The following is a 22,293-nucleotide window of genomic DNA, read 5'->3' as shown; positions in this document are numbered from 1 at the left end:
TTGGGGCTGGTTTCAGAAACTTCGTATTCAAACCAGCTCAGGGATCCAGGGGGAGTGTTGCTTGCTTGGCGTGATGGATCTTTCTCCTCGGTTGCGTCTGTTATAAAAAAAATTTCGGTCTCAATGCAATTCCAGGATGAGTCCGGTGCTGCTTGGTGGTTCACAGGAGTGTATGGGCCTCATCAGGACAGTCTCAAGCTATCTTTCCTACAGGAATTACGGGAGATCAGAGATGTTTGTATTGGACCATGGCTATTATGTGGTGATTTTAATCTGATCTTCAAGCCTGAGGATAAGAATAACTCCAACATCAATAGGACTTTGATGGGTAATTTCAGGAGCCTAATTAACTCCATGGAGCTGAAAGAAATTCCTTTGATTGGCAGAAAATTTACTTGGTCGAACCAGAGATAGGAACCCATGCTTGTGAAGCTTGATCATGTTTTTTGCACTACTAGTTGGGAGGAGTTTTTCCCTGATTGTCTGCTGTATAGCAACGCCACTGTATGCTCTGATCATTGCCCTTTAACCCTCAAATTTTGAGAGGATTGTAAAGGAAAGCGTAGACTTCACTTTGAAGGTTTCTGGGGCAAGCTCTCTGGTTTCAATAAGGTGGTGGATGATTCCTGGAATCAGCCAATGTTGGCAACCTGCCCTTTGGTAAGGTTATCCCAAAAACTTAGAAGGCTTGCTAAACATCTGCAGTCCTGGGGGCATAGAGAGGTGGGTAATGTGAGAAACCAGTTGGGTCTTGCTAGAGAGGTGATGCATAGGTTGGAATCAACACAGGACAATAGAGTTTTGTCAGGGGATGATTTTGGCTGCTAGGAAAGCTGAAGCAACATTGTTTTGTTTATGCTTCTATGGAAAGAACAATTGCACGTTTGAGGTCCAGGATTAAGTACCTAAAAGAGGGGGATGCAAATACTAAATTCTTTCATATGCATGCTCGATTTAGGAAGAAAAGAAATTTCATTTCATATCTCGAGGAAGAGGGAAGTGTGGTCACTAACCATGAGGATATGTAGGAGGTGTTAGATGGGTTTTTTTCCGGTCTTTTGGGTGCTGATTTTCAGAGACAAAGCACTATTAATCTGTCGAGTTGTCATAGAGAGACCGTGGATCTCAGCGATCTTGAGTGCCCCTTCTCAGAGAGAGAAGTGTTGGACACTATTGCGTGCCTTCCGTCTGATAAGGCTCCAGGGCCTGATGGGTTTACAGGGAGGTTCTATAAATCTTGTTGGAATATCATTAAGGTGGATCTGCTGGCGGCTCTGTCTATCATCCACCAGGGCAATGTTCAGAGATTGGGACAGCTGAATTCCTCCTACATTATTTTGATCCCTAAAAAGATGGACGCTTCGTCGGCTGGTGATTTCAGGCCAATTAGCCTAATTCATAGTGTTGCTAAGTTGGTTACAAAATTACTCGCTAATGGTTTAGGCCCTCGTCTACATGAATTGGTAGAATCTAATCAAAGTGCTTTTATCAGAGGAAGGTCGATTCATGATAATTTTATGTTGGTCCAACAATCGATCAAATCCCTTCATAAGAGAAAGGTTGCTAGCCTGTTTCTGAAGTTGGATCTATCCAAGGCCTTTGACTCGGTTTCGTGGGCTTTTCTTCTTGAAGTTTTATCTCACCTGGAATTCGGTCCTATTTGGCGCAATCTGATTTCAAATCTGCTGGCTTCACCTTCTACGCAAGTGATATTGAATGGGTCTCCTGGAATCCATATAAGGCATCGGAGAGGTCTTCGTCAGGGAGACCCTCTCTCCCCTATGCTGTTTGTGCTGATCATGGTCGTTCTTAGCATTCTTTTTAGGGCTGCTGAATGTAGGGGATTGATGCATAGCTTGGAAGGGGCAGGAGTCTGTAACAGGCTTTCTATCTATGCTGATGATGTGGTCCTTTTTTGTTAAACCCATTGAAGACGATCTGAAATGTGTTAGATTGATTTTGAATTGTTTTGGGTCGGCCTCCAGATTGGTTACCAATATGAATAAGAGTTATGCTATTCCTATTAGATGTGAGGAGCATGTGGTTCAAGAGGGCTTCTACGTGCTGAGGTGCAGTTTGGCCTCATTTCCTTGTTCTTACTTGGGTCTACCAATTTCAGACAGGAAGCTGAAGCGAAATGATCTTATGTTGTGGATAGATAAGATTGCAGATAGACTCTCTAACTGGAAGGCTTGTTTATTGAACCTGGCCAGGAGGACAACATTGGTGTGGTTTGTGTTATCGGCCATCCCGATTTACCTTCTTATTGCCATTAAAATTCCCAAATGGGTTATTAAATCAATTGACAATTGACAAGATTCGAAGAGGGTTTCTTTGGAAAGGGTGAAAGGAGGTGAATGGTGGAAGTTGTATTGTTCCCTGGGAAATTGTGACAAGGTCACTAAGTTTAGGGGGTCTTGGTGTTCCTAATTTGCAATTGAAGAGTTGGGCACTGCAGGCTAAATGGCTCTGGTTAGAGAAGACTGATCCAACTAGGTCGTGGATTGGGTTGAGTATCCCCGTGCAGCAGCAAGTTAGACAACTCTTTAAATCTTCGGTGGTCTCTATGGTTGGGAATGGGACCAATACTTTTTTCTGGTCAGACAGATGGTTGAATGGGCAGACGATACAAGATTTTGCCCCTGAAGTTGTCCATATGGTGAGTAGCAGGCCCTTTAATTCAAGAACTGTTGCTTAGGCGCTGCATAATTGGCAATGGGTTTGCGATATCGTGATTCCTTTATCTTTGATTGGTCTACAATAGTATTTGCAGTTGTGGGATGATTTAAGTGGAGTGGTGCTTAATCAGGAGGAGGATAGACATGTGTGGGTGCACTCGAGCTCAGAAGTATTCTCCTCAAAATCTTGTTATTCGGCGTTTTTTATGGGAGCTATTTCTATTCAGCCATGGAAATAGGTGTGGAAGTCGTGGGCACCCCCCAAATGCAATTTTTTTTTGTTTGGCTGGCAATAAGGAATAAATGTTGGACTGCTGATAGACTTCAGAGGAAAGGACTACCGCACCCAATGGTTTGTCCATTATGTGACCAAGAGCAAGAAACTATCTTGCACCTCTTGTGCTCGTGCAGTTTTGCTAGACAATTTTGGCATATTATATTTTCAGCTTTGAGGATAGGCCATCTTACGCCTACTAAAGAGGCGGGCTCTTTTGTGGATTGGTGGGACAAGGTGCAAAGAAGAGTTTACAAACAAATCAGAAAAGGTATTCATAGTCTCATTATTCTGGGGACCTGGTGTTTATGGCTGCATCGCAATAAGGCGGTATTTGATGATTCAACCCTTCCTTGAGCACCATTCAAAGGCTTATTTTGGATGAGGTGGAGTGCTGGTGCGAAGCAGCTCGAGAGTCTTAGCCTTCTGGCTGCATTTGCTAAGGTCAGGGCTATTTCTAGTGCCTGATGTTGTACTGATTTTCCTTTTGCTTTTTGTCTGTTATGGCATTGTACTTTGATCCACTTTGGATCTCTCTCTTTCAATATAATGATACGCAGTTCTCTTGCGCGTTCGAGAGAAAAAGTTCATGAAGTGCCGGCTCTTGGCTGGAATAATGAGCTCAAAGCAATAGTTAGTAGATTTTCCTACTGAGATTGCAATACGAAAATAAGTTCAAGCATAGTACCTACTGCAGAACATTTTTCAAAAAGAAAATAAACATGAACCTTATGGAGATATTCTTAGAGCCTATTTGATTGAGATTATAATCTACTCGGTATAATCTAGATAGATCATAATCCTAAACAAACAAGCCCTTATAATCGTCTGTGTAATATTCTTACCGGTCCAATGTATAGTCCGTTCTAGCTTCCTCCATTCCAAATTATATATATTGATTTTGCATGCACCTAGTGTAGATACGTCATATCCAACAGTTTATCCATATAGTCACCTAAAACACTATTTTACACTACAGACTACACTATTCAAGGAGTGAAGCTTGAATATGAGTACGTGGATAGTCTACTGAAGATAGCCTAACAAAAGTTATGTATATATAAAAGTCAAAACAACTTATAATTTACAATGGACAGAGTACAGTTGGCATGTTCCATTAAAATGATCTTCTCTTTGTTCAAGACAAAATTACATGGGTTATTTGCTATACGCCATAATGTAGCACTGTGGAATAACAAATACTTGAGAAAGTAATGACTAATAAACCCGTCCACACCACGCTGCATACTTTTAGAATTCTGCGTTGCAGTCTTGGGGTAAACCAAGCTACATAGCTTAAGGTAGTCTCCAGAATCGCTTCACCATCCAGAAAATACACCTATCCATTGTGATAAATTAGCTGCTAGAAAAGCACTCTGAACATAGACGCGCAATATACTAAAAACGTAAAAAGCCAGAAATCATAATGTCTCGAACATTGAAAAGCAGATGACTGAGCCAACAGTCAGAAATCATATCCAAGAAGATAGAAATCCAGACCTACTAGCTAGCATAATCCAACAGAAACAACACTGCCCAAAGGAATAAGAATGTAGCAAACTCAACATAAAAAATTTCAACTATCATATCAAATAGATTTGTCCTTAAAATTACTTGCAAAATTGGAAAGTTTCTTTGTTCTAGAGATTGACACCAAATTCTTCTAGAGCTATCCTCTTCTAATCAAAGACGTAGAAATGTTACAATCGGATGCTAGTGAACTGAAGTAAAGACTCACCGGTAGGCAATTGATTACAGCCAATGCTGCAGATGCATGAAGCAAGCTACTTAAACCATTTTCCAAGATATATGGGATGTCTGCAATGAAAAGTAGAAGTGCCCATCGAGGTCGGTAGCGGGATAACCTAACCGAACGTGCTGCTGATGACAGATCACCCACATAAACAAAAGATCCTTCACAAGGACTCTGTCCAAAGTTACTATTTGCAGTATGTGATGATAACAAATTTCCTCCTTTTTGTAAACATCTCAAAGAGTATGGCCTGGCATAGGAGACCTCAATCCATGAAAAGCCTGGGTTCAGAACAGGTACCAAACAGTGCTCATCCTATCGGCATTGATCAAATAGACACATATTAAGCATAATATATAAATCATGTAAAAAAGATTACTTCTATTAAAAAGAGAAAGGACTTCCTAAGGATTGTTCCTAAAGACTTTTAAGTCATCATTAAAGTGTGATAGCAATCAAAATAAATGAGGAGCTCTTACCTCAAAACATGCACAGCTACTTTCATCATCTTCAGTCATGTGCCATCCGTTTCCACATCTTCTAAGCTTTACTACATCTTTCGCAATCAAACAATATTTTCCCTCAACTTCCTTCTGGTCACTACCTATGCTAGTCTTCTCTGTCAAAATGGTTGAGACGTTACAGATAACTTTTTCGAAGGCTATCAGTTCATCTGGGCAAGGCAGCTTGTCTCTTATCTGCCAGAGATTTTTGCTTGCATCTATCCATGAATCGGGCACGCAATAACCCTTGGTAGAACTAGTGGCAACATATCTATGAGAGCCTTCAAGGAATTCAGGATCCCTAGATTTCGCTGTAGTACCTTGGTTCAGAATCTTGATCCAATCATCAGTTCTGGTTATTTTCAGACCATCCACAGAAAGAATAACATCATGAGTGGACAAGTATTCTGACATAGGAGATATTTCAGGGACTTCCATGACCTGTTCTGACAGACTTTTAGATTGTGAAGATTGCCAAAATTAAAATAATGTAAACACATAGAACTAGAAGTAGACTTACCATGAGGCCATCACCACTCACATAGAGAGGATATAACATCACAGGAAGTAACAATGTTATCATCACACATGCTGTACAGAGCTATTAAACATGAAATCATAACAAAAAAATTATAAAACATCACAATGATTAAGTAACAAGGTCAGTATACAAGTATATAACGTTACATTTCACACTCGCGTGAAGTATGTCTAAGACTGCATTAGAATTATATTTGCACTTCTCTAACCAGGGTTTAATGGCATTTGTAAACCAGCAATTGTTTCTATTTGGTTGTTGTTGGGGAGGTCTCTAGTCGAAGGTCCAAAATGATGAAATCAATATTTAGATGGTTTTTCAGGTCCAGAAAGCTAATGAAGGCCAAAGGAAGATCACCGCTCTCCTTGAAAAAGCTTCGGTAGATCTGAATGAGCCAAAGGTGCATGAAGCCGAAGGCATTGAAAGCAAAGCTTTGTCGTCGATAAAGAGGACTTCGAAGGAGAGGAGACATAAGAAGCTTCTACGAAGAGAAGATGTGTGCGACACGTCTACGCAGTAAAATGACATTATTGTACTCCCTTAATTGCAAAGGGTGACTATGAAATAGGGAAAGGTAAAAATGTAATTTCATCTATGATAGTGCATCTTCGTTCTCAAGGGATTTGCAGGTAGCCCCATGGCAAGCTGCATATAAACTGTCCATGCTTCCTCTGAATGATGGGCAGTCGAAATCAAAGCAATTCCTCATGAGTTACGAAGCAACCATTGCATAATTCGGCAGAAACACAACAATGTTAGCCAAATCATATTATGGCCGCAAAAGGCATAGCTCAAACCTGGTACTCATCCCTCCGTCAACAAAAGGCATAGCTCAAACCTAGTACTCATCCCTTTGTCCAGATCGATAACCACATGGGAACAACTTAAGAAACAATCGATTGCAAGTTTCCAAGGCTTTCAAACAAACCTAGTCATGGCACATGCATTGTTCCATGTTTTCAAGAAGTAGATGAATCCCTTCAAAGTTATATGTGAAGGTTTGTCTAAGTCAAAGTACATGCACAAGGAGTACTAGTTAAAATTGTCATTAAGTCAACAATCAAGGAGCTCAAAGTTGACCCATGCTCATAATACTTCACCTGAAAGCCTCCGCAAACCTTGAAGAAGCTGTTTCAGAAGATGGATGAATATATTAGAGCACACAATGACTTTCGACAGCGTTGACAAGAACAACAGAAACACAGAGAGATCATGAGGGTTTTCAACAAGGATGCAAGGGAAGCCCGAACAATTCAGACTACACCCTAGTTTGATGGAGAAAAGTAGTTTCCGCAAACTCCAACAACAAGCCAACCTTCGAACGGACCTTAGCAAAGCCAGCAAAGTAGTTTCTGGGGTGGCTCAACACAAAGGGACAGAAGGGGGGCCACACCTTTGGAGGCAGGTACTCCAACAACGGTCAATCAAGAAAGCTATTTCTTCTTATTAAACCGATGCAACTTCCTCGACATTCGCACTATCCATGTCGCGCGAAAAATCTTGGCCGTTGGTACATCTAGCCGCACGCGTGGGCGACGACTGTTGTTGTGCCGCTCTACCTTCCCAGTAAAAAAAGGGAAATCCTATGCAAGCGCTGGCGCGCGCCATTGACTAGTATTGTGTATTTTGCGGGGAGAATAAAGAGCATACAACAAAATATTGTAGCATCACCATCCAAAAGCATAAGGAATTGGCAACCGTGAAGCAGGAAGGCCAGCCGAAGAATGTGTGCCATACATCATCTTAATGCTCGACTAACTATGATGTGTCATACATCCAGCATCAAGGGCAGAACTCACATTCTTCGTCCTCAAGCCCAATTGTGCAACATCAGTCACAACAGTGGGAAGCTTACAACCCCCAACTACCAGACCCATCACAATATGATCCAATGTTATATAATCAACCTCCACAAAAACGCCACATACGAGAACATAGCCAGCTCAGTAGAAGGGAAGAGCCCAAAGCTCAGACGTCAACAACTTAGTTCCACCAGCAAAGCACATATTCCCAATAATGAGAAGATCAAGCTTCGGGCCACTCAATAAGAGATAAAAACAAGAACTTCAAAGGAGGGTCCAACATATAGGTGTTCAGGGGTCCTATATCAGATCTAAGTGGTTCATATGCCTGTAACATTCACTCAAGATGACCTTCGGCTAAGATATTACCCACACAGCAATATCATGGTAATCAACTGTAATATAAGCTTCACCGTGCATGATGTATTGGTCGACAATTGAAGCGTGGCAGACAATCAGACATAATATTTTCCAAGGCCTTCAAGCAAAACTCAACCTAACGAATCTTCAGCATGGCCTAGTGTACAAAATTTACACCTAGTCAACAGGTCGCGCCAAAGAGCCTTCATCTTTCTTCTTCGCCACAATCAGACAATATTTTCCCAAAGTTGCGTGCTTTAGAAAAGATAGTTCCTCAGCGGCGTTCTTTTCCGCCTCCATCGCTGAAGAAGGTTGCTGCTCTGGACTTGCCGCAACCGATGGGGGCAAGGGCTCCCGTTTGCCCGACGAAGCCTCAAGTGTAGCCTCCCTCACGATAGCTTTAACATAGTCGATGGTCAATTTCAGACTATCACTCGGTTTGGCGACCATTGTCTATTGTGACAATGTCACCACAGTCTATATGACTGCCAATTCGGTTCACCATCGTCGTACGAAGCATATAGACATTGACAATTGACATCCACTTTGTTCGTGAGAAGGTGGCTTTAGGGTACTCCATGTGGCCTCAACTAATCAGTTCACGTACATTATGACTAAGAGACTGCTTACACAGTAGTTCAATGTCTTCAGGTCCAGTCTCATTCAGTTCCCTACAGTTGTGACTGTGGGCAGGTATTAGAGGTATGTATAGTCTAACACATATTGTATTCCAAGTTGTACATGACTACATATATATGAAAGCCACCCCCTAATTGGGTGTGAGGTGTTCCCTAATTCTCTACAATAACTTTGCTCACATTATTTCGAACAAATATTTAGTGAGACCAATTGCATCTTACGCTAGACTGCATAGAGTATATTGTTCTTACTTCTCGTTGCCTTCATTATTGCAAGTAAACAAATAGTTATGCATTTTCCTTTTAATGATTAAACTACTTCTATATGAGGTAGCATCAAGTACCCAAATATCAAAAGTATATGACAATGCATTACGAAGATACAAAGAGGCACAATCAATAAATGAACTTATTTCTATCTTTTGGAAATAATAAATGCATAACAGCATGACTTACCATAACATTATTCCAAATCCCTGCACAATAAATCCGAAGCATGGAAAAGAGAGGCATATTTTGTAGTAGGTCATAGTTCAGAGCAACAAATGCCCCAGGAAAAAGTACAGCGACAAATATAGCAACATATTCAATCTGTAGTCCCTCACTGTTGTGTAAGTAGCAAATGATGTGTCAGAATATGAAACAAAATAATTCATGAGAGTTTTTAGACAGATAATTGGTTTAGGCTGTGGGCCTTATTGCTGTGCATGTGCCCCCCCCCCCACACACACACACACACCACACGCGCGCGCGCACACACACATATCAATTTTGTGGTAGGCAAGGTCACAAGGACCTCTGTGATTGGTGTCATTTCTATAAACTAAAACCCTAGAACATCCTTGCCTATATAATCCAGTAATTTATTCCCTCATAATAAACCCACTATTTGCCGCCTATTTTCCTCGCTTACAGATGTTTTGAGTACCAGGTGAACTGAACAAAAAGCACGCAACATGTAAGAGAGAAAAAAATAGAAATGAGAAGGTAAGACATAAAGACCTTGCAGCTGCAATGGCATGTCCAAACTCATGAAAAACAATAGACAGGATTGTTGACATTATAATGATTGTGGTGTCTACAATAGATATGTTGAGACCTGAAGTCTGCAATAAACAGAAATGTATGATATGTTTGTTGATGTGAGAAGCTGAAAAGTGAAGCGTCAAATTCTACTCACCAGTAGGTTCTGTAACCAGGCACTAAGGAATCCACTCCTAAAATAAAACACACCAATTGACTCCCACAATAGCATCTAGAAAATAAAAAAGATTACGGTACATAAGGTTTGTATACCTAGGGGGGAAAATATAACCAAAGCTTAACTTCATCCACATTACATCCGAAGATATGGGACCTGCTAAACCCACTACACATTGATGACAAATGATAAGAGCATGAGCCCAAAAAAACATAGAAATTGAAGATATATAAACTACAGATTAATATTATTCAATGTAGTTACTAATAACGATATCGACTGGTGCACTTAATTAAATGTTTTTAAGAATACTTAACATTATCACAATGCCTAGTAGAGTCGTAAACAAATATGTGAGGAAGCTACAAGCCAAGCCAAAAAAGGTTAAACTCCTTTGGAAATACTGAACCACTAAAAGGAAATCCGCATACTTCAGATCATAAGGACTTAATCAGTAGAATTACCGTTGTCAATTCTATACACTAGTAAAATTAACTATTTAACAATTGGCCACCATCAATTTAGGATTTAGGAACAAAATGTAAAATCTCAACACCTCCTCCTGTCTAAAGCAGCAATCCATCCATTCAACTTATGTAGAATTATATAGTTATACATACATTGTAAATTATCACATAATCATGTTCTTTTGTGATTGTAAAGGCACTACAACGGGTGGTTATAATTGTTTGAGCAGCAACAATAGGTAACACCAAGGGATATTGGGATCCATGATGCAAACAAACATCTTTCAACTTGGTAATACATAACATATAGAGAACATTGGAATAATCATTGGACATCAACTTACCAAGGATATACTGACTAAAGCAATGAGAGATAGATAAACACCTACAGAAAACCATGCTCTCATATATCTGTGGGGGGAAAAAGAAAGAAAACTTGTTATAACTTCAAGAAGTAATGAAAGCTTTTGGTCAACATTCTGAATGTGGCAAAGAAACTGCACTTCAGCATTAACATCATTGTTTAAGAAGTAACTGAAAAGTGAAAACAACAAAAAAAAAATTGAATACAAACATGTGTACAGTGCATCTACAAATATCCATGGGTCTAGTTAAGAAAAAATCTGAAAGGAGATCACAAAAGTTCAGCAAAATTCATCAGTGGAAGGAAAACAGACAAAGGATCTGGTCTAAAAAGTACATATTGTTTAATATGGTGCTACCGCAATTTATCAATAAATACAATACAAACAGAGCTATATCCTTAAGATTTCAGAGAAGAAAACAAAATAAGGACCCAAGATGACAGGGTTTTTTGGCTAACTTTTATGGTGAATTGGCTGCAAAAAAATAAACGAAAACAGTGCATATATATAAGGTTTGAAAAAAGCACAGGGCATTCAATTCAGAGTCTTCAACCAAATGCTATGGAATTGAGAGTTCAGACAACAAAATATTACCACCTGAATTTTCCACTCATGCGGAAAATTAGGAACAAAATAAGAATATTCATAAGCTAAGCCAAACCATACCTAGCATACTTCCACCCCAAATTGAAGAGGGCGTCGTTTAAGGAATATATCTTGCAGTCACAATAACTGAATTTTGTACATCCACAATAAGAGAGAAAAAAATAAGTGTCAACTCCCTCTACTTTCTTAAAAATGAAGAAAGAAATAAAAGACGAGAGAGGAATCAAGTAAGGATGCTATTTAGATCGACCTTCAACAGTATAGAGAGTGATAGGTAAGAGACCGTGCAGTTCACTAACCAGCAGGAGATGGAGTGCTCGGTCCGGCGGGAAGCAGCGGTCGTGGTCGTGGGCAGGGACGCCGGTGCCCGCCCCCGCCGCCTGCTGCGGCCAGCGCTGATCATAGCGGCATGGAGTGCAAGGATCTATTTCTTCTGTCAAAAAGATAGACTAGGTTTGAGCAATGATGTCTAGAAGCTCGGCCGCCTGGCTCCGCAAGCTTCTGAAACCCTCCTAGGCTCCACGTCTGGCGGAGCACAACCGAAAATGTGTACCCGAACCCAGCACGCAAAACGCAATCTACTGCTGCTCACAGCTATCAGTCAGCAGCCCAGCACACAGCTATGTGCTAGCAGCCCAGCACACATGTTGTTGTAGCCTAGAACTACGTCATCATAAGAAAGCTTACCTCGACACCTCATCACAGGCAAGGAATCCCAAAAGCTTACCTCGACACCTTCCAGATTCGGCAGGGCCGCAGCCCGCAGTGCAAGTGGAGGCGTGCTCGCACTGGGCAGGCGGCGTCACCTTCTAAGTTGCGAGCAAGCAAGCAGCGGCGAGGGCGCGCAGAGTAGCGCAAGCGGCGGCGCCGGCACGGCTGGAACCTAGAAGTGGAGTGGTGGTAACTGGAAACAAGCGGTGGAGTGAAACGTGGAAGCCTGGAAACTACCTGGTGGCAGCGACCATCTTTAGGTTTTTTTTTTCCTTCCTTCAGGCTTCGACGAATTCCTGGCCCATAAAGGCCCTAAGAAGCCCACTGTCCATGCATCATAGCGTCCACATATGACAGACTAGAGACCCAGTCACTCAGACAGGCAGATTCGAATGCAGAGACCACACTCTACAAGACCGGGTATACCTTCCCCATAGGTAATGGGGTTCAGGTTTATACCTCCCAAACCCAAACCCGCCATACCTGATGGGGAAAGAATTTCTCCCAAATCTATCCTCATAGAGATTAATTTTAACTCATACCCTAACACTAATAGAGGAATTTTCCGTGGGTAATCGGATTTCGGGGCCCATTGACATCTCTACCCAAGATCGACTACAACACAGAGCAAACAATCAGACAGAAATTTATCCACAAATGTTATCAAGACCAACTACAGCACAGACTAAACGACTATATTTTATTCAGAGTCTTTTTATTAAACAGGTAGCACGCGTCTAATTTAACATGCGCCCCCGAAACTGCAAACGCAAGGCTCACACGGGCCAGCAGGGAGGCCGCCACGGACGCGCTACCGCAGGGCACGAGCGAGTTCAGGGCATGTTTGGGAATGCAGTTTTGAAATAATGTAGTTTAGAGATGCCATAGTTTACAATTATACATGACATAAATACTACGGTATTGTTTTACCACAATAAAACTACAGTATCGCTCAAAACCGAGATCTGTTTGGCTCCATTGGAAAAACAAAGTATATGTAGAGAGAAGAGAAGAAAACTGAGGTCCTGAGTGGAGTTTCGAAAACTCCAAAAATACCACAGTTTTGGGTAAACCATGGTATTTAAAACTGAGTTTTGCCTGTACAAACCAAACACCTTTTGAGCTCCTATAATATAGTATCATCAAATATCATAGTATTGTTTCAAAACTGCAAAAAAATACTACAATTCCAAACAGGGCCTTAGGCTAGAAAGATGCGCTCCTGCGAACCACACGCCACGGTCGCGGTAGGAGCTTTCCCGTGTGACGTTAGTGATGGTAATAGACTCTATATTTTATACTATAAAAAATGTAAGGGTCAAATCGAAATAGAATATATTTTATTCATATTCTTTATAACTAAAATTAGTTAAGAGTGATAATTTATTGTGAAGAAACATTTGGATCGTGATTCATTACCATCTTTATGCGTAGTGTGTCTCAGCGTGCCAGCGCATGTGCGAGTGTGGTGTGGTTGTGTTAGAGCCAAAGGAAATGAGCCCGCTATTGACCTACGGTGCACGCCAAGACGAAGCCATAGAGGCGGAGCGCCAGACGCGGAGTTGGTTGTGGGACCCGAGATATGGCATGGGCCATACTTCGCTAAATTGGGCCCTCTGCCATACAAGAGAATTATGTTGGATAGAGTGGAGCGCGGCGAGAGCTGGCGGGAGAGATTTGCTACTTTGCGTGACCTTTGGAAATTTGTCATTAGGCCAAAGAAATTTTAAACACATAAATTATAGATAAAAATAACATGATAGCAAAAAGCAACTTAGTGTTCTGGATTAGGTGTTCATTTGAGCTCATTTCAAACGTGCATGTTGCCTACCCACTCCCAAAGATAATCTGCATAAATGTTGTAATACTTTGTGGTTAGGTAAATTGGGGTGGCTAACCTTGAGGTAACCTATGTAGTGCTCCTCATCAAGGACTGTCATGTAGAAGTCTTCATCTCAAAGTGCCCCACTTAGGTCTTACATCTTACATATTTGACACCATCTATTTCACCATTTACGAAGATGGTTGCACACCTAGGTGCTTGTCACCTCTTGTTAAATGAAATCACTCATAGCTCCAGCAACAATGTTAAGGTGCACCTATTTGAACTTTTTATTAGGCCTCACCCCTTCCTCAACTGGTTCACATTGCCTGCATTAGCAGCCTAGCACTCATGAGCCTCAACATCACCACCCACCTAGCCATGAACTATATATATTATAGAAATAACAAAGTGAGGCAATCAAAGTACATTGTGATAACTAAAATTAGCTCCAAAAGTGTGTTTTGTTGAATATGAGCTTTCCAACACTTCTAGATATATCAAATAGGGTCCTATGTGTGTTTATAACTTATCCAAAGTGTAGAGATGGTGCTAGCTCATCTATTCCAAGTTTCACACCTTTTTGTTGGTTTTGAGCTGATTCTGACTTAGAAACGAAATTATTGAACTAATGAACCTATGAATTAAAGACTAGGTAAACTAGTTAGTCTGAATGGTTGTGATGGTCATCAAGCACCAAAATCAATATAGAAAATGGTTTACGACTATTTCCCTTTCCATGACATTGTACCTATATTTATAGTAATGTGCCATAGTACAACTTCATATGAAATTACATTCATGTCCTCAGTCCTATACACATGAACTACAAGCCTTGAAGATTTTAGCCTCTGTTTTTGTTGACATGTTCATATTGTAGGAAACGATGACGCCTAAGAGGGGGTGAATTAGGACTTATAAAATCTTTCTCTAAATTAGGCCACAATTAAATCCCTAGAGCAAAACCTATGCAATTAAGCAATAAAGAATGTGCAAACTAGGTTTTGTCTAAGTGTTGCTATCTCTACTGCAAAGTCTAAGTTTCAATTCTAGATAATCTAACTAGAAAGACAAGATATAAACATAAATACTTAATGTAAATGCGGAAGGTAAAGAGTAAAGTAGAGATGCAAACTCTTGTGGATGACGTCGGTATTTTTACTGAGGTATCCGGAACCATACAAGGTCTCGACTAATCCTCGTTGGTACCCCTACGCAAAGGGAAGCCCACACGAGGGCCAAGCACCCTGATCGAGTAACTCCGTAGAGAGTCGTGGGCCTTCTCCAAGCGCAAGTGGTGCTCCGCATCTGGCTCCTCTCGGACGCTCCCCGCCGTCTCCACTATTGAGCTTCCGGCCAAAACACCGCGGGCCTCGTTCCCTCAGGTACACGGTGGCAGCCGTGACACAAACATGGTTGTCACGTTCTCGCAAGACTCGCCCCACTCAATACAATTACAACAGCTCACGCAAGAGCCGAGGGGTTGTGTGTTTTTTCTAAACTCACCCAACTAACTAGGATTGACCTAGAGCAAGCGCTAATGTGGTCTAACTAACCTAAGCACTTCGCAAAAGCACCTACGCTAATCACCGAGTGATTCTATTAAGCATTTGAGTGTTTGAGCACTTGGAAATGTCTACTGTATGTCTTGGTATGTTGCTTGGGCTCCCACACCTTAAAATGACCGGTTGGGGGTATTTAAGCCTCACCCATAATTATAGTCGTTGGACAGATGCAACAGCTTTCTGTCGACGGACGCACCACTCTGGTGCCCACCTGATATGCATTGTTCACTATCCGGTGCTCTGCTACGTCAGTCAATCATTGGGGTTTGTAGCAGTCGACCGTTGGCAGACAGTCCGGTGCACACCGGATAGTCCAGTGCTACAGCCCGAGGGCACCTGGTTGTGGGCCCCTCTTCGCAGACTGTCTGGTGTCCCACTGGACAGGTTACTGTTCACTGTCTGATGTGCCACCAATGCGCCGGTTGATTGCCCACTTCATGGTTTTTTCGGTGTTTCCTTAGGCTTCTTTTGTTCTCGAGTCTTGGACTTCTACGCTTCTTATATGTCTTCTTTTGAGGTGTTGCATCCTCAGTGCCTCAGTTCAATCCTCTTCGCATCATGTGAACTATAAATACAAACACTAGCAAACATATTAGTACATAGGTTATGTTGATCATCAAACACCAAAATCCCTTTAGCCAAATGGCCTGGGGTCCATTTTCCTTACAATCTCCCCCTTTTTGGTGATTGATGACAACACAACCAAAGCAAACAAATATAACAAACATTTCAATGGAAATTTGCAATCTACTTGCTAGGATGCATGAGTCTCCATAATTCACTTACTTCCTATTTTAGACCAAATATACTTGAAGGACCAAAACCACTTGCAAAGATAAAAAATTTAATTTGGTGGTTGTCGGTACCCTGAATCAGGGGTACCCCTACTATAGTATAAAGACGATGTACACGTACGGCGTCTCCTGGCCGTACGGAGAACGGCATCCGACCCCACCACATGGGCAGGTCTAGGGGCACCACGTGGCCAGGAAAGATGATACACCCCAGGGTGCATCATTGGCACCGGACCTCCACGGAGGAACACTGGACCTTTGTACGCACAACCCGGATCCTCGATTACAGACCCGGAATCCCAAGAAGGCATGTCGGGTCCCTCGGATGGGCCCCAGGTCCCTCCGAGAAAGGTTCGGACCGCAGCAAGGTGAAAGGGAAATGTGCCCTTGGGCCATTTCTAAGTATTTTGGTGATTTAGTGTCCAACACAAGTGCCTAAGTGTAAAAAGGTGGACAAAGTACAAATCAAGGATAAAGGTATGTTTCTCAGACTTAGTACATTGTTTTATGGACTAATGTATTGTGTCTAAGTGCTGGAAACAGGAAAAATCCAATTGAAAAAGCCTTGGCTCGAGCAGCCAAGACTTTGCTGAGTCTGGGAGCACCGGACTGTCCGGTGGTGCACCGGACATTGTCCGGTGCGCCAGGCTGGCTCGAGCGAAGTGGCCGCTCTCGGGAATTCACCAGCGACGTACGACTATAATTCACCGGACTGTCTGGTGTGCACCGGACTGTCCGGTGAGCCAACTGTCGGCCGGACCAACGGTCGGCCGTGCAATCTGCGCGGGACACGTGGCCGAGCCAACGGCTAGAAGGGGGCACCGGACTGTCCGGTGTGCACCGGACATGTCCGGTGCGCCAACGGCTCTCAGGCTGCCAACGGTCGACTGCGCCATTTTTGGAAGGAAATCGGGCACCGGACAGTGTCCGGTGTGCACCGGACTGTCCGGTGCGCCAGTCGACAGAAGGCAAGATCAGCCTTCCTAGATTGCTCTCAACGGCTCCTAGCTGCCTTGGGGCTATAAAAGGGACCCCTAGGCGCATGGAGGAGCACACCAAGCATCTCCTAAGCATTCCTAAGCACCAAGACATCGATTCCGCGCCTTTGATTCTTTGTGATAGCAATTAGAGCTCTAGTTGAGTGGTGAACTCATTGAGTTGTGTTGTGAGCTCTCGTTGCGACTTGTTTGCGTGGTGTTGCTGTGATTTCTTGTCTTGAGTGCATTGCTAATCCCTCCCTTGCTCCGTGTTCTTTGTGAATTTCAAGTGTAAGGGCAAGAGGCTCCAAGTTGTGGAGATTCCTCGCAAACGGGATTGAGAAAAAGCAAGCAAAACACTGTGGTATTCAAGTGGGTCTTTGGACCGCTTGAGAGGGGTTGATTGCAACCCTCGTCCGTTGGGACGCCACAACGTGGAGTAGGCAAGCGTTGGTCTTGGCCGAACCACGGGATAACCACCGTGCCATCTCTGTGATTGATCTTGTTGGTTATTGTGTTTTGTTGAAGATTCCTCTCTAGCCACTTGGCGGTTATTGTGCTAACACTTAACCAAGTTTTTGTGGCCTAAGTTTTAAGTGTTACAGGATCACCTATTCACCCCCCCTCTAGGTGCTCTCAATTGGTATCAGAGCCGTTCTCTTCACAAAGGGACTAACCGCCCGAAGAGATGGATCCTAAGGGGAAGGGAATCGTGATCAACGATAAAGAGAAGGAATCCTTCGTCAACGAGCCGAAGGACGACAAGCCTACCGACTCCGGCTCGGACCATAGACGGAAAGAAGGGAAGAAGAAGAAGACGAGGCGCATCAAGGAGATCGTCTACTACGACGACAGCGATGAGTCTACTTCTTCCCAAAAGGACGACGACCACAACGACTACGAGAGAAGGAAACCGGTTAATTCGAACTTTTCTTTTGACTACTCTCGTATTCCGCAAAGTTCAAATTCACATTTGCTCTCCATTCCACTCGGCAAGCCTCCACACTTTGATGGAGAGGACTACGGATTTTGGAGCCACAAAATGCGTAGTCACCTATTCTCTCTCCATCCTAGTATATGGGAGATTGTAGAGAGTGGAATGCACTTTGATAGTACGGATAGTCCTGTGTTCATTAATGAGCAAATACATAAGAATGCACAAGCTACTACTGTTCTTCTAGCTTCTTTGTGCAGGGATGAATACCACAAAGTGAGCGGCTTGGATAACACCAAGCAAATATGGGACACCCTCAAGATTTCTCACGAGGGGAACGATGTCACCTTGCTCACCAAAATGGAGTTGGTGGAGGGCGAGCTTGGATGGTTCGCGATGATAAGGGGCGAGGAGCCAACCCAAACATACAACCGGCTCAAGACCCTTATCAACAAAATAAGGAGCTACGGAAGCACACGATTGACGGACCACGACGTCGTCCGACTGATGCTAAGGTCCTTTACCGTTCTTGATCCTCATTTGGTGAATAATATTCGTGAGAATCCCAGGTACACCAAAATGTCGCCCGAAGAAGTCCTTGGAAAATTCGTCAGCGGGCGAATGATGATCAAGGAGGCGAGGTACGTGGACGACGCCTTGAATGGTCCGATCAACGAGCCGCAAACCCTTGCTCTCAAGGCAACAAGAAGCAAGGAGGCGCTACCTAGCAAGGTGGCTCAAATTGAGGCAGCCGGACTTAATAATGAAGAGATGGCCCTCATCATCAAAAGATTCAAGACGGCGCTTAAGGGTCGCAAGGGACAGCCAAGCAAGACCAAAGCCAAGGGGAAGCGCTCATGCTTCAAATGCGGTAAGCTTGGTCATTTTATTGCTAACTGTCCCGACAATGATAGTGATCAGGATCAAGGGAACAAGAGGGAGAAAAAGAAGAACTATAAGAAGGCAAAGGGCGAGGCTCATCTTGGCAAGGAGTGGGATTCGGACTGCTCCTCGTCCGACTCCGACAATGAAGGACTCGCCGCCACCGCCTTCAACAAGTCCTCCCTCTTCCCCAACGAGCGTCACACATGCCTTATGGCAAGGGAGAAGAAGGTAAGTACTCGAAACTCTACTTATGCTTCTTCAAGTGAGGACGAATCTAGTGATGAGGATGAAATAGATTATTCATGTTTATTTAAGGGCCTAGATAGAACCAAGGTAGATAAAATTAATGAGTTGATTGATGCCTTGAATGATAAGAATAAGCTTTTAGAAAAACAAGAGGACTTGTTGTATGAAGAACATGACAAATTTTTAGAAGCACAAAAATCTCATGCCTTAGAAGTTAAGAGAAACGAAATGCTTTCTTGTGAATTATCTTCTTGCCATGAAACAATTTCTAGCTTGAGGAGCATTAATGATGATTTGAATGCTAAGTTAGAAATAGCTAGTAAATCAACAACTTGTGTAGAAAATGTTGTTATTTGCAATAGATGTAAAGGGTTTGATATTGATGCTTGTAGTGAACACATAGCTTCTATTGCAAAATTAAATGATGAAATGGCTAGTCTTAATGCCCAACTTAAGGCTAGCAAAAGTGATTTTGATAAACTAAAATTTGCTAGGGATGCCTACACTATTGGTAGACACCCCTCCATTAAGGATGGACTTGGCTTCAAGAGGGAAGCCAAGAACTCAACAAGCCATAAGGCTCCCATCTCTGCCAAGGAGAAAGGGAAGGCCCCTATGGCAAGTAGTACTAAAAAGAACCATGCTTTTATGTACAATGATAGAAGACAGTCTCATAGGAGTTGTAATGCTTTTGATTCACATGCCTACGATTCTTATGCTATGTATGCTTCCAGTTCTTCCTATATGCATTGTAGAGATATGCCTAGGAAAAATATTCATCATGTGCCTAGAAAGAATTTTGTTCATGCTCCTAGGAAAGTTATGAATGGTCCCTCTACAATTTATCATGCTTTGAATGCTTCCTTTGCTATTTGTAGAAAGGATAGGAAGATAGTTGCTAGGAAATTAGGGGCAAAATGCAAGGGCGATAAAACTTGCATTTGGGTCCCTAAGGAAATTGTGACTAACCTTGTAGGACCCAACAAGAGTTGGGTACCTAAGACCCAAGCCTAAATTTGCCTTGCAGGTTTATGCATCCGGGGGTTCAAGCTGGATTATCGACAGCGGATGCACAAACCATATGACTGGGGAGAAGAAGATGTTCACCTCCTACGTCAAGAATAAGGATTCCCAAGATTCAATCATATTCGGTGATGGGAACCAAGGCAAGGTGAAAGGTTTAGGCAAGATTGCAATATCAAATGAGCATTCTATCTCTAATGTGTTTTTAGTGGAGAGTCTTGGATATAATTTACTATCTGTTAGTCAATTATGTAATATGGGATATAATTGTTTATTTACAAATATAGATGTGTCTGTCTTTAGAAGATGTGATGGTTCACTAGCTTTTAAGGGTGTACTAGACGACAAACTTTACTTAGTTGATTTTGCAAAAGAAGAGGCCGGTCTAGATGCATGCTTAATGGCTAAGACTTGCATGGGCTGGTTGTGGCATCGCCGCTTAGCACATGTGGGGATGAAGAACCTCCACAAGCTTCTAAAGGGAGAACACGTGATAGGTCTAACCAATGTTCATTTCGAAAAAGATAGACCTTGTGTAGCTTGTCAAGCAGGTAAACAAGTGGGAGGAGCACATTACAGCAAGAATGTGATGACCACGTCAAGACCTCTGGAGCTTCTGCATATGGACCTCTTCGGACCCGTCACCTATCTGAGTATAGGAGGAAGTAAGTATGGTCTAGTTATTGTTGATGACTTTTCCCGCTTCACCTGGGTGTTCTTTTTGGAGGATAAGTCTGAAACCCAAGGGACCCTCAAGCGCTTCCTCAGGAGAGCTCAAAATGAGTTTGAGCTCAAAGTGAAGAAGATAAGGAGCGACAACGGGTCCGAATTCAAGAATCTTCAAGTGGAGGAGTTCCTTGAGGAGGAGGGGATCAAGCACGAGTTCTCCACTCCCTACACACCTCAGCAAAATGGTGTGGTAGAGAGGAAGAACAGGACGCTCATAGATATGGCGAGGACTATGCTTGGAGAGTTCAAGACCCCCGAGTGCTTTTGGTCGGAAGCCGTGAACACGGCTTGCCACGCCATCAACCGGGTCTACCTTCACCGCCTCCTCAAGAAGACTTCATATGAGCTGCTAACTGGTAACAAACCCGATGTATCGTACTTTCGTGTATTTGGGAGTAAATGCTACATTTTAGTGAAGAAGGGTAGGAATTCCAAATTTGCTCTTAAGGCTGTAGAAGGGTTTTTATTAGGTTATGATTCAAATACAAAGGCGTATAGGGTCTTCAACAAATCATCGGGTTTGGTTGAAGTCTCTAGCGATGTTGTATTTGATGAGACTAATGGCTCTCCAAGAGAGCAAGTTGTTGATCTTGATGATGTAGATGAAGAAGACGTTCCAACGGCCGCGATACGCACCATGGCGATTGGAGATGTACGGCCTCAGGAACATTTGGAGCAAGATCAACCGTCTTCCTCAACTATGGTGCATCCCCCAACCCAAGATGACGAACAGGTACCTCAAGTGGAGGCGCATGATCAAGGGGGAGCACAAGATGTTCAAGTTGAAGAGGAAGAAGCACCTCAGGCACCTCCAACCCAAGTTCGAGCAACGATTCAAAGGGATCATCCCGTCGACCAGATATTGGGTGATATTAGCAAGGGAGTAACTACTCGTTCAAGATTAGTAAATTTTTGTGAGCATTACTCTTTTGTCTCTTCTATTGAACCTTTCAGGGTAGAAGAGGCCTTGCTAGATCCGGACTGGGTGTTGGCCATGCAGGAGGAACTCAACAATTTCAAGCGCAATGAAGTTTGGACACTGGTGCCTCGCCCCAAGCAAAATGTTGTGGGAACCAAGTGGGTGTTCCGCAACAAACAGGACGAGCACGGGGTGGTGACAAGGAACAAGGCTCGGCTTGTGGCAAAAGGTTATGCCCAAGTCGCAGGTTTGGACTTTGAGGAGACATTCGCTCCTGTGGCTAGGCTAGAATCAATTCGTATCTTGCTAGCATATGCCGCTCACCATTCTTTCAGGTTGTACCAAATGGATGTGAAGAGCGCTTTCCTCAACGAGCCGGTCAAAGAGAAGGTGTACGTGGAGCAACCCCCTTGCTTCGAGGATGAACGGTATCCCGACCACGTGTGTAAGCTCTCTAAGGCGCTCTATGGACTTAAGCAAGCCCCAAGAGCATGGTATGAATG

General features: G+C 42.9%; 1 protein-coding gene across 7 annotated transcripts; it reads right to left on the bottom strand.

Annotated features, from left to right (window-relative positions):
• Positions 1-3,988: 3,988 nt before the first annotated feature.
• On the bottom strand, positions 3,989-12,178 carry LOC100272369 (Peptidase M50 family protein). Of its 7 annotated transcripts, XM_020549536.2 has the most exons (12): positions 11,913-12,080; positions 11,485-11,618; positions 11,246-11,311; positions 10,559-10,625; positions 9,843-9,915; positions 9,727-9,763; positions 9,549-9,652; positions 9,003-9,150; positions 5,729-5,809; positions 5,185-5,649; positions 4,691-5,020; positions 3,994-4,291 (listed from the first exon to the last, which is right to left on the bottom strand). In XM_020549536.2, exons 4-12 carry the CDS (start codon positions 10,611-10,613, stop codon positions 4,118-4,120), a joined length of 1,467 nt encoding a protein of 488 aa, XP_020405125.1. In that variant the 5' UTR covers positions 10,614-10,625; positions 11,246-11,311; positions 11,485-11,618; positions 11,913-12,080; the 3' UTR covers positions 3,994-4,117. The 7 variants fall into 7 exon arrangements, 6 of the variants coding, with proteins under 6 accessions (NP_001140322.1, XP_020405125.1, XP_008672338.1 ...); XR_004856896.1 differs by lacking the exon at positions 9,843-9,915 and having other exon boundaries at positions 3,989-4,291; positions 5,185-5,560; positions 9,727-9,801; positions 11,913-12,171; XM_008674116.3 differs by lacking the exon at positions 9,843-9,915 and having other exon boundaries at positions 9,727-9,801; positions 11,913-12,178.
• Positions 12,179-22,293: the final 10,115 nt, after the last annotated feature.

The sequence above is a fragment of the Zea mays genome, chromosome 3 (genome assembly GCF_902167145.1).
Source record: "Zea mays cultivar B73 chromosome 3, Zm-B73-REFERENCE-NAM-5.0, whole genome shotgun sequence".
NCBI classification, from domain to species: domain Eukaryota; kingdom Viridiplantae; phylum Streptophyta; class Magnoliopsida; order Poales; family Poaceae; genus Zea; species Zea mays.
Note: the sequence above shows the minus strand (reverse complement) of the source record. Positions and strands in the feature narration are given on the sequence as shown.